Here is a 13,492-nt window from a genome sequence, read left to right as displayed (position 1 = left end):
ATCCTAGAACTGCCCTGGTGTTGCTCACCATTGATCATCCAGCACCTTGTGGAATGAAACATCCAGTCAGGCCGCAGCACACTAATTATGTACGATAATTCCTATTTCTGCACGCTGCTTCATGCTGACAATAAGGCAACGTCTGGCACCACCGTTAAAGGAATAGTTCATTTTGGAAAATACACTTATCCTCTTTCTTGCCAAGAGTTAGAAGACAAGATCGATATCACTCCCTCAGATCTGTAAATATGAAGCTAAAGCCAGCAGCAGGTTAGCTTAGCTTAGCATAAAGGCTGGAAACAGCATGGCTCCGTCAAAGATAATAAAATACACCTACCACCATCACCTCTAAACCCCTTTGTTTGTTTAACCAAATACCAAAGTGTATAAACAACAATTCACTGCTTTTGTAACTTCCTGGAGTCTTAGATTCCCCCGCAACTCATACATAACATAACATAATCTGTAAAATAGCTTTTATACCCCTGTATGAATTAAAGAAATGAGATACAACATTAATGAGTGAGTTTTAGATGTGATGGTAGGCAGATGTTGTTGCCTTTCAAGCTACCAGATTAGCCGTTCCCAGTCGTTGCGCTAGGCTAACAGGATGCTGGCTTCATATTTACCATACAGGCATGAGTGGTCTTAATTACCTCAACTAACCTTCAGTAAGAAAGCAAATAAGCATATCTTTCATAATGTCAAACTGTACCTTTAACCTCATCTCGTCTCTATTTACATTAAGATGCACTTCATAGTCATTCTGCTTTTCTCTCTCTTCCATTTGCGAAATGACAAACGCAAATCCCAGTGACTCTTTGATTTATCTGTTTTTCCTCCACGCTCTTGGAACAAAGCAGTTTGGCCTACAGTAGCTAATAGCGGTGGGAGACGGTGGCTGAACTGTGCAGCCAGAGTAGCATCTGCTACTGCCAGGGTTTAAGGACCTGGTGGATTCGATAAAAGAGGGGTAGGCACATGCAAAAAAGGCTGGCAGAGGGAACACAGACCATTAACAGAATGAGGAATGGGGAATAGGGAGATGAGATTCAAAAGCCAAGCATTACAAAATCTGCCTTTAACAGGAATCAAGGCGAGTAATCTAATAAATAGCATGGCGAGGAGAGGCGGGAGGGGGCTTGATGTTTTCTTTCGCCTCAGGTAAAAGGAGGAAGAAGAAGGGTAAACAGTAGAGAAAAGGATGGCGGTGTCATTAAGTTGGCGAGCCGTGACCATCAGGAACATTAATGCTGTCTACTCTGCTTTCTTCAAACTGGCACCCGTTGCTTTGAACTACCCCTGTCTACTCTGTGAGCGCACCTGACTCCTAGTTTCCACAGCTATTATGGACCCGGCACTGGTAATTACATATTTCACCATTTCTGATGTCACTTCAAAGCAACAACAGTGTTGCCACCGAGGCACACATCATGCCTCCGCAGTACAAAGCCAAGCCTTAAGGATTACTGAAGCCACACATTGTTTTGCTGCCGGCCACTAATTCAATTAATAGCATAGGGTTTTTAAACTGACTTGAAAGAAATGGCTCTGACACAAGACTGTGCCTTCATCGCACCTAAGGATTTCCATATTTTGTTTCTAAAAAGCAAAATAAACACCGGCAAGTTTAATTGGAATCACTGTGTGCACAGCCTCTTGTTCCCCTGCCTCTATTATATTACTTTTAAAAGGATGTACAGCAAATGAGGAAGGGGGGGTGATCTACATGATGAGTCAGAGAAGAGGGCCATGGCAGTATCTGTCTCAGAGCAAGGAGGGAAGAAGATCAGCTTCAAGAAAAAAAGGAGTCCGGACAAGACAAAACAAATGCTGTCATTTCAACCACTCTGCAGGGCCTTAGGCAGCCAGAACTCATCTTGATCAAAGCAATGAAGCTTGCCTCGAAATAGATTTTCTCCCCAAACCGGCATAAATGTCACTTTTGAAAAAAAAAAATAATAAAAACACAAGAAAAGCATGCCTGATCACAAAATAAATGTGCTGCTGACAAAGGTCTGAGTCGACCACTGGGGGATTATTGATGACAAAGGAAATCTGAATGTCCACTAAATAATTGTGACAACATGCAGGACAAACGAATGCTGACGAATATGAAAGTCAGGGAAAAAAACGGAGGGTCTTCACTCACTAGAGGCAAGCCTCAAAGGCCTGGAAGTCAGCACATAAGTGATATCTAATAACCGTCATCTCTATTTTCCTCGCTATATTGGTAGAGACAATCTGAGGTGCTTATGGACTGTTGTGAGCTCAGCATGAGCTGTCGGTGGTTTGCGAGCTCAGCTTGACGAGAGTCTCGGGGCACTACCTTGAAAAAAGTAGCAGATCAAACTTTACACGAGTCAGACTAGAAAGAGAATGGCACATCAGACCGTTTTAAGTACCGTCTTTGCTCGGTTTGCTGATTATTTAACAATTACAGTAAGGAGAGGGCTTTTAGTGTGTTAATAATAAAACATCTCCTTTGTATAATGTAGCAGTCTAAACATTCAACACTTTCAGAGGAAATTCAAGCAGAGCATATTATTAATACGCACATCAAAGCAAGAGAACAGCTCCAAATATGATAATGAAATTTGACAATCGCACTGCCATTTTCGCGAACACTGACCGAAACGTTTCTTTGTCAGCGTCGGTTTTATTGCATCATTAAAAGCTCGTCGCTTTTCTCTCGCATCTCAAGTTCAAGGCAGTCCTGAGACAGAGCTCTTGACGGAGAGACGCTAAGACGTGGCAGCAAGAAAACCAGAAACGGGGCCACGGCTCCCACAGGAGCCCCTTCCTCTCACTAAAGCTCTGTCTGCCCCTGAATTTAATTAGATTCTGATATCAAGCCTTTTTTCTACCATGCTTCCTTTCCTCTTCAACATGCGTGAAATTGCACGGCACTATCTATTATTTATTCACTCTCATTTGCTTATTGTTTCTTATGGATGCCTTCGTTAGGGCACTTGCAGCTCCTGCTGCCTGTGATATGATGCTCTGCTTTATCTTCCCGGCTGCTCAGGCCCACCTCCTCTGCAGGTCTGAGCCCAACTCATTTGCTGGCGTTGGTTGTGGAGCTATGGATTTTTTTCTCTCCCCCCCACCCCCTTTCACCCAATGACAGCACGGTGAGGTGCTATGAGGGCTGGGTGCTAATGAGCTGACTCTGCAATGCTGGGGGAGATGCTCTGTAACACAGGGGGAAGTCAGAGGACGCCGCAGGAGGAGATGTTCCGGCACATGGCGAGTCAGAGGGGCCATTATGACCGTGCCACACAGGGGTTAGGGGGACTCGACCGCACCAGCCAGACAGAGTCGTGTCTCCAAATTCGTCCCGTTCAGCCAAACTCGACTCATTGTGTCAAATGACATCACAAAATGACACTCTCGTCTCAATTTCTGCCCCTTATATCACCCTTGTTTCAGCTGATTTCAAGAAACCACAGCCGACGGGGGCGTAGGAAAAAAAAGAAGAAAAAAAAAGGACTCAGCCACTGCACCAGTTGCACCATGGGATGGACGACAACCACATAAAACCCACAGAGAGGGAAAATAAAGTGTTCACTTTATATCCTTTTCTTCTTGAATAGTGAATCATTTATGTGATGAAAAACACTTGTCACGTTATAAAATACACATCCAATTTTGTTCCACAACACCAGCGCTCCTGCAGCACTGAGTCCTTGACACAGGGTTCGTGTAATTGGCTGCATTCTTGAGGCCGGCATGTATACAGTATGTTGCCAAAAGGAACTTATATTACAATGTGGAATTAGTGTATTATAAGTAATATATCACCACTGTAAAACTCCACACACACACATGCTGTGAATGAGGTTTCCAACCACAAATACTGTCAGTATACGGGGAAAAAGGACGTGTGCATATTGTGAACCCAGATAAAAATTATGTAGGATACATATGGGGAGGAACACTGTGTACGTAAGGCAAATCTGTATTTGCACATCCCCGTTGAGACTTTATGACCCAGAGTGAGGCGGGATGAACTTGAACTGCCTTCCCCTGGATTGAGATGTAGCCCATACAGAGCTCCATATGGACGAGTTTGACACAAATGATTTCCACTCCGCTCTCCTCTCCGCTGTGGACATAAGTGGGTTTGAGAATCTGGACATGACTGAAATAGAAGCACACTCACACGCATGGGTGACCGAAAAGCTGTTGGACGACTCCAGGTTGTCGACGTTGTAGTTGAGGTGGAAAGGCTTTTCAGTGGTGTTTTGGTTGGTGTTGTAGAGTTGCACGGCGAACCTGAACGCGCTGTGCTCCTGCACCGTGGAACGCATGAACAGTCCCCCTTAAAGAGATGGGCAGGGAGAAAATCAACATCACACAATGCTTTTTTATTATTTTTTTTAAGTCTCGTCATTGTTGGACCTCGTTTATTTCACTCTGAACGTCCCGCTGTGACAGAATTGTGTCTGACTTGTATTTGAAGGAATAACTATCATGCATTTCTGACCAGCGCGCCTGTCTGCAACTCTTCACCATCGAGCGACGGAACTGACCGTCTTCCTGCTTTATTACGTGCTACATGTGTAGCCAACCATTCAAAACGAGCCAAACAACACCAGCTTTAACGTACAGTTTTTTTTCTACAGAATCAGCGCCTTTGAGGTCGCAGCGTACACGTAGAATCAAGTTCGTCTCATTGCGCAGAGCTTCGCGCTCCGTGCACAATTCTCCCCGGTATAGAAAATGTGCAACCTTGCTCCGGTATACGAACCACAACCAGCAGCCCCTTATTTCTCTCCCCCCACAACACAACACAACAAAGACACTTACCGATATTAATCTGATTGGGGAATCCTGCGAACGATCTGTCAAAGAGCCACAGTAGAAAGAAAACCACTCGCTGTGCCATTTTCTCCGACCTATCTGTTCAACTCCTCAAAAGGCTCTGTCTAAGCAAATTCATATGTTCTGGATGGGAGCCGGGCGCGATGGAAATCCGGTGGATAGATGATGGTCGCTCACAGTGCACCAATTAGGTTCATTGAGGTGCAGCCCAGCTGCAGAGCATTTTTTTGCAACTAAGAGAGAGAGAGGGGGGAGAGAGAGAGAGAGAGAGAGAGAGAGAGAGAGAGAGAGAGAGAGAGAGGAGGGGAGGGCTGGTGGGGGGTGGGGGGAGCTGATCTGAACTCCGATTGGACCCGTTGCGGCGGGCCAATGTTGGTCAAACTTGAAACTGACGTTAAATTAAGAAAAGAAAAAAAAACCTCAACCCACCAGATTACGACGCCTTGGAATAAAATCTGCACTTGTCAATATTATGTTCGCCGAATCAATAGAAACACTGCAATCTCAGGTGGCCAATGATTCCGGATAGCCCGGCCACGTCCAGCTGCTGCATGTCTCTCTCCGGGAGGGGAGGGAGGGTGTTGTGCCCATGTTGTATCTTTTTCCATTACTTCTGCAATCTCACTCTATCCGTGCGGCTTAGCAATGGCATTTTAGGGTTAGGAAGAGGTAAAGAAATAAGTTATTATAGGTGGGAAAGTTAAACACACATAATGCCCCGGACACACGCGCGCACACGCACGCGCGCACACACACGTGAGGGCAGAGGGATGTGGCGACATAAAGCCAACAGAACTGTCTATGGTGCTGAAAAGGATCATGAAATGCCAGAAAGTGAGTGAAAAAAACGTGTTAGCCTTCTTTGCACGTTGTATTTTTATTTACTCCAGGTTTGAGTCTCTATCGCCTCCATTGGAATATCTACCATTCCTGTGATTCTGCCTATGAGAGAACAATTAAGGGATCACTGGCCCATTTATCTCCCTCGGCAAAGCGCTTTGAAAATTGAGTTTCTAATTGCATTGCAGAAGGCTTCAGCTATTGATACTGCAATGCAATGAGTGCCTTTTAACACGTGACAGAATGTGTCACGTGTTAAACTTTTTAGCGGTAATGCTGCTACAATGATGATCAAGCCTCAATGATCAAAACATACAGGAATGCATGACAACACATCGTCTTCAAGTCGATGCGTAGGATCATTTTTCACATTAAGTTGAATAACACGAGTGTAGCTGGGAACATGTGTTCGAAAGCGTGGTGTTAATCGTTCAATCAAGTAATGATATAGTATGACCTAGACATCAGAGTGTGGGGGAGAGGGGGGTTTCCAAGGAGAGTTGATCTTGATTCACCGGCTCTCAGGGGATGAATCTGGGATGACATCACATTGATTCTCTGGTCTCCACAGCCTCGGTGTCAGTGTAGCAGGACGTCGGTGGCCTGACCTCAGTGGCTGAAGTCATAATGACCAATGTCAAACTGTGACCCGCGGCTATATCCACGAGCTCTCATCACGCCACACCTGCATCTGCAACGGTGGTGGTTGTTTTAGTGAATAACAAGAGGCCACTTGTGATGGTAGGCTTGCTAAGATGTTTGTATAGCACGATTCATTGACGGCATACCAAAGCAGCCGTTAAATTGATTCTGCGTGAATCGAGTTAATCATGCTGTTTTTCAAACAAATCCCGAAAAGGAGCAGCGTTGTTCCACATGGGGGGGGGGGGGGGGGGGGGGGGGGCATTCGAGATAAGACCTTGATGTAATTGATATTAAGTGGTGATGATTGTGCTGAATTATTTGCAATTAGGACATTTTGGCCACGCCGCATTATCCCCTCAGCTCAACCTCAGCAGGAATTCAATTTATTTCCACATGAGTGGAAATTCACAGATATGATCTATATGAAAACAAATAATTATATGACATGCCTTTCTGGGTTTGAAAAACCATCACAGGAGTGTTACTCGAGCAAGGCAATGTGGAAAAGATGTGAAATAGATGAAAAGATGTTGCCTTTTATCTCATGATGATGATGGTGATGATGATGATGATGATGGTGATGATGATGATACACAAGCTATAGCTCTGAGTACTGCAAGCCTCACCAGGAAGAATTATTCATTTGCTCCCTGCCTTCTCTTCCAAACAACAGAGTGAAATCATCATCTTTGCTTCTCGGGGGGAACACAAGAAAATAAGTTAGAAACTAGAACATGGATTTTTAAAAAACAATTATTTTTACTGTATAAATATGATGTCATATTGACAGAACAAGCCTGTATTTTTCTTGTGATCACATAATAATGATGTCATACAAACCTTCTTCTTGTGGTCATGTGATAAAAACATGCATTATCATCCATACTCAGTGGGTGGAAGGGACTTTGTGCCACAGCAAGGGGTTTCCAACCTTTATGGCTTGTGACTCATACCAAGGCCAGTATGGACATAGATATTTGAGATTAACGAGAGTAAACAGCACATATCGCACAACTGCAAGGTCGTCTTGTTTCCTGTCTCTCTCTGACTGTTAAATATATATAAAAAAAACAATCTTTAGTGGCCTAAGAAAGTGAAAGTATCCAGTATTTCTCAATTTTAAAAAAAGCAAAAAATGGAGAAAAATATTTTGTCCCAGTTCTAGTCCAAGAGTCACAACAAGCTTTGACTTCATTAAATTCAGCAAAAGTATATTTCAAGCGCAAACTGGCCAGTCACCAGATACAGAGGTGTCAATCAAACAATAGTGTTGTGAATCCAAGGGAAGCAAAACGTCCATGCTTAAATGCAACATTGGTGGGCAGAGCGCAAAAACATTCGCCCACCACTGCAGCGCTCAGCTATAATCCGTGGCTCCAGTCTTTCCAGCTCCATAAAACCCGACTGGCAACGTTCCTCGTAGCCACATTGGTGACTCCTACTGGTTGGGTGGGACGTCTAGTGTGGTGTTGCATTAAGATCTGCAGGGGATTTCTTCGAACCTCTGCATGTGCTGCATCCTCCCAAAGCTCCTCGCTGAAAGGTGAAAAGAAGCAGCTGGTGGCTCCATGTATATCTGGAGGAAGCACATGGCCATCTACACCCTCCTTCGGAGAGCAGTGGGCATTGCCACAGCAGGTTCTGGGCTACATGAAGGAATTGGCCTTTATAAATGGGGGGGGGATGATGAATGAAAACAAATAAGTAACACATCAGCAGATAACACTATTACAGAAATGTGCAGCTGTAAGCGGCTGAAAAGTTCTAGTCACAATCACAATAAAGTGAGATTAGAGGCCGTTGACCACATCGGAATCCTCATCTTTTTATCTTTATTTCATGATTACAAGGGAACAAAGCGTGTTGTGTAGAGATAAGAACGTCATTATTCAAAACATTTTGGTCCTGCATGTCATACTGTTCAAAACTGGGCCTGTATGACATTTTTGCTCATCATTTAAACACTTAATAGCGTGACAATTCAATATTCATCTGTACGATCAGGACTCGTCACATATTTCAGTTCCTTTGCTCGCACACGACTTCAACTTCCAAATCCGTCTTTTCCAATCATTTAGTGCACTGCCTCACATCAATCCTACCCTGCTGAGAAACTAAATTCAGTAATCATAGAAATGGGTTGCGCTGGTGAAAGACACATATTTAGAGCGGGTGAATTAGTATTGTACGAAGGATGCAGTTAAACAAGCATTATGCAGCTCAAACTCAATGATATTTGGAGAGCTATTCCAAGAGCCTATCAGTCTTGGCCAGATGTTGGAGGCTGATAAGAGACTCTGCTCTCAAGGAGCTCTTCTTTATTCTGTCAGTGCCTCTTTTCCCATGAAAGAGACTCTGGGAAAGCAATGGCCTAAGGAGATACGAAGCACTTGCCATTGTGGTATAGTGTCACACAGATGTAAAGAAACAACACATCTAGTTGAATAAAACATTCTGTGCAAACACACAGTGAAAATCACATTTGGTTAACAAAGTGTGTAAAAAAAAAAAAAATCTCCAGAGGGAAAATCAATGTATGTCAAGTTGCAGAACACTGATGTAAAAGGAAGGTGAGGGAGGAACATCTGTGAACTCCCCGTGAGGAAATATGGAAACGCATCATGTGGCATACAACAAATGACGTGACATACTTCAAGGGATGAGGGGGGGAAAAAGCATCAACCCCAGTTTTCACTATTTGAATGCCGCTGCGTGTTGCGTCACAAACCCATCATGCGCTTTGGCTCCCCGGCAAACACTCTTTGGCCCGAGTGTGACAGAGGCGGTGTTATCAGCTGCACAGGCTGACACATTTCACTCTCTTGCCTCTGGCTTTGCAGGGGGATCCACGCGGCCAGCAGTCAGCGCAGCGTGGCGAGAAGACATCTTCACCACATGAGGTTTGGGCTACATGGAGCAAGGCCGTCTGCACGCAGAAGGGTACCTCGCGCTTTAAACACAAGATATGTGCACAAGCGAAATCGGTGCCATCGGTGCATTTGGGTGGGAAGGTCAGAAGGTTTTACGGTCTAGAGAAGGATAGACAACCATTAGCTTCACCGAGCAATACGTGGGCAAGAGAGTGTTTTAAGAATATTGAAGTGCCTTCTCATACATATGCCAAATAACCTCTTTCACAGCCAATTGGCAGTTGGCTATTTACAGTAGTTGGATTGTTTTCCCCCCACAACACATTCCAAGAAGCCCCGCCCTGCTCTGCCTCTGATTGGCTAGTACTCAATGCCTACTTCGCACAATTTGTGTGTCGTTGCTGCTGAACAACATTGGTGCAAGGTTGGTAGGGTTAATGATTTCATCTCAGATGTTTTGATGTTTTTATAATTACAATCTCCTGATTATGCAAGAAAAAGTGATTTTTAAATAAGTTGCCAATTTGGATGGAATCAAATTAATTGGATTGGAGATTTAAATTTGTATGTGTTTTTCATATTCAAACTAAAATATAAAATGATAACGGGTGCTAAATGCAATATTCAAAGCATTCAAACAGCAGCACATGACACTTACATATATATATAAATATATAGTGGAGTAGGGCTGTTCGATTTTGCCTAAAAATAAAATCTCGATTTTGTTCTCTCAAAATCCGATTTTCGATTACGATTACGATTATTTTGTGAAATGACAAAAGGCAAAGAAATTATTTCAAATATGCTGCTTTTTTATTGAACATTTCCCCCATTGGGCTTTAAATGCAATTTGCTCTTATTAAACAAAAAATGAATGAATAAAGTGCAAAACTCTTTTTGTAAAATAAATAAAGTTTGAAAAAATATAAGAAAAAAATCAGCAAATCAGCACTTGCAAACATACAGTAAGTTATATTTCCAATTAAATAAAACAAGACATTTTCTAATTAAACTAAACTGGGTCTTTGCATGCTAAATAATAATGTAACCCATGAAGGAGGTAGAGGTGTGTGAAAAATCGATTTTACGAGTTTCACGTTTTAACATCGTTCTAAATACATAATCGCGATTACGATTTAAAATCGATTAATCGAACAGCCCTATAGTGGAGTAATGTTTACATGAGAAGAGAAGTCAGAAAAGTTAGAGACACTATTGCGATGACAGATTGTTGAATGCTGAGGTCACAGATGCAAAAACTAGACAGGAAAAAATGCTTAGCTTTGATGCTAGAAGCATTATTTTAGCTGTTAGTTTCATCCAAAACCTTGCACTTTGATGTTAAATAAACAACTGTGTTTCTTTAAAACAATAAGAGGCTAGGTTAAGCTTCTCAGCTGGGAGGGATTGCTGATTTCCTTTTGACAACATTTTGAATTAATTACATGAGAAATGTTGCATTTGAGTGTTGGGTTCTGTTCAGTCAAGCAAAAAGGAAAACATAGCTTCTTTGGGGATTTGGGTAAAAATCTATATTTATATGAGAGCATTTCGTACTGGGCATTTTGATTGCTTCGAATGCTTAATCAATAACAAATATGCAATACATATTCTTTGCAGCCCTAATGTTGCCACTGCAGTGGACCATGCAGCATATTAGTCTAACAGCTAACAGGATCGCATCTCATATCCTGCATGCGGTTATTAAAAGACATGTCTGATAATGTAAATGTCCAACCATTTTCCAAGTACAAATAGCACCAAGCTGCCTAATAGCTAAGGCCAAAGGAACATGTGCAATTCCAATTGCCTACAAACTGGCTGGATTTCAGATGCCTTCATTATATCCCAGGCTTGTTTTTTTTCTCCCCAGATTAATGTCATCTGCTCAGCACAGAGGTATATGGGGGGAAAAAAAGCCAACCACATCATGGCCCCGGCTCAGGTTGAGTTTCAGTGACCCAGTCATTTTAGACCTGCAAAAGGGAGTGACAAAGGTTTAATAGCAGAGGCACGTTACGGTGGAATGAATAAAGAAATGAAATGCAGCCAAGAAAATGCTAAAAACAATCCCTCAGCAGCAGCAGCAGTGATAACAACAACAGCAGCCTGTTATTTTCCCTTCCCCCATGGCCTCTGTTGCCATGTCCCAGTAATAGGAGATGGGTGTTGCTCAGTGCCTGCGTGCCTAATTGAGAGGAAAACAAACTGGTTGCTACAGATAATGGGAAAGGTGAGGCAAAATACCATTATTAGTCAGTGATCCTTTTAAATAATTAACAGTGTCCACTGTGTCACGTTAACAGCACTGCTCCTGTGATTGATGTTCCAGCTATTATGGGTGCTAAGATAAACCTGCTAATAAATCAATCTTACATATGAGAATGTATGAAAGATATGCCCTGTGAGTAAATACTGCAGTTTAAGGTGATTTAACGACACCGTTACATAAGGTTTTTGTGTAGGCTGCTGAACGGCGAACATGATGGGCAACACTGAATGCACATGTTCATAAAGTGTGACAAATGATATAACCACAGGCATATTAGTAAAGCAAGGAAAATATTTATCTTTATATAACACACATACAGGATTCAGGCGCGTTCGGTGTATGATATTAAGCCAACGGTAGTCCCTTATGCTTTGATTTCCAACATACAGGGATGCGGTAAAGCAGCATTCAAGGTCAAGCATTTCAAAGTAGCGACACACTGAGCCAACAGCACATGATAAATGATAAACATGCTGTAGATAGTGTGCGCCATACTTCTTAATAATGCACTGCACATCTCTCCAGTTATAATGAAACATTCAGTAGATAGGAGTATGAATATTGCATGCCATTAATGGATCAAAGCATCAAGAGGTCAGGATGCTTTTACAAAAAAAAAAAAAAAAAAAGTGTACGTGTGTGCAAGCGTATATGTTCTCGTTGTTATGTTTATGTTTGGGTCTGCATGTGTGTTCCAGTGCCGTCAGTCGGCAGGGAGGCTCCTGCTGTTTGTTAGTCCCTAGCAGACCGTAATGCTTCAGTTATCCCATTGTTAGCCGGTTCTACTGTACCTGCAATTAAATTTCCAAAGTCAGGGGAGCTTAACTAATTACTCCCAGCAAATGGCCCCTCTTTCCAATGTAAATAACACCGCAATACGCTCTAATAGTGCAGGGAGCCATAACACGGGCTTGGTGAATCTCGCACTGTCAATCAATACCAAATTGGATTTGCAACATAATGTTATGTCAGCTATTTCTGCGCATTCATTTGACAGATAAAACCGTAATCTAGCTAATGCGATGCTCTCAACAGAATAGTTTAGCACGGCAATTTGAAAAGAAGCCACTTTCTCCTTTTTGCCCGACTGAACAGAAGTTTCAACGGCAAACATTTCTCATGTAGGATACCGACGAGTGCTCGACAAGGCTAAGGCCACGCAGCCCGTCCGCACACACACGGAAAGGAAGCATTTTCACATACAAATCACCCAATCACCTTGGTGGATGAAGTGTATTGGACATTGTCCCCCTTTTGATGGACATTTGCATATTCTCATGTAGTGTGCTGTCAGCGGCAGCGGCGGGTGGCGTTGGGATGCGGACACGCTTCGGTGTTTGCTCACTTCGGCAGAAAACTATTGCTATAATTATATTAGGACACATGCAAGGCCACCCCCGCCCTATAAACATCACCTGCAGACCTTCAACGCCATTTCTGCACGCTTATGTGACTTTGTAAACAAAAAAATGTTGTGGTGAAAGAGCCATCTCGGAGAGGTTTCCATCAGCGGTGAGTCATAGGAGATATAACAGTGTGGAAGAAGTAAGAAAATGCACAGTGACAGGCAAAACAGCAAACATAGCCATAAAGCATCCGCGCTGTGCATTATCGTATCACTAGTACCCGTCGCAAATGTTTCACAGTGCAAGTCACTTTATCCTTTGCATTAAGAGTTTATGTAAAGATAGATCAGCCGAGGGTGATATTAAAGAGCGGTGATGCTGATGATAATAGTCCTATTGACAAAACACAAAACAAACTGTCCACAAAGCGTTTTAAAAGGAGCGAATAAAAGTCAGTGGCAACGTATTGTGGCAGGTTTGAACAGCGTAGTGTGAACGGTGTTGGGCGGATTATATATTTAGCAGCGCTGCAGATGCACAGGAGTGCATTATTTACCGATGCCAGCAGAGGAGACGCAGATGCTCTACTCTAGGTCTTCAACATACAGTAAACACCTGACAGCTGGAGGGGTCAATTCTATAAGCACTTTAGTCACTTCCACTGTTCATAAAGATTAAGGATATGACTTGAA

The 13,492-nt window shown here is 42.9% G+C and overlaps 1 protein-coding gene across 4 annotated transcripts in view; it reads right to left on the bottom strand.

Moving 5' to 3' along the window:
• The window catches only part of gria3b (glutamate receptor, ionotropic, AMPA 3b), a 73,442-nt gene extending 68,465 nt beyond the window's left edge, over nt 1-4,977 (bottom strand). For 2 of the 4 annotated variants that reach the window (XR_014597225.1, XM_084010478.1), the window contains exons 1-2: nt 4,813-4,977; nt 4,166-4,324 (exon numbers count right to left, since the gene is read on the bottom strand). Coding sequence is in view for 3 of the 4 variants with exons in the window: in XM_084010478.1 (XP_083866604.1) it covers nt 4,166-4,324; nt 4,813-4,891 (238 nt within the window). In the remaining variant the exon portion in view is untranslated. The remainder of the gene's footprint in view (nt 1-4,165; nt 4,325-4,812) is intronic. The other 2 variants (XM_084010476.1, XM_084010477.1) reach the window with 1 other exon arrangement.
• Nucleotides 4,978-13,492: the final 8,515 nt, after the last annotated feature.

Source organism: Eutrigla gurnardus (genome assembly GCF_963514095.1).
Source record: "Eutrigla gurnardus genome assembly, chromosome: 5".
Classification (NCBI taxonomy): Eukaryota; Metazoa; Chordata; class Actinopteri; order Perciformes; family Triglidae; genus Eutrigla; species Eutrigla gurnardus.
Note: the sequence above shows the minus strand (reverse complement) of the source record. Positions and strands in the feature narration are given on the sequence as shown.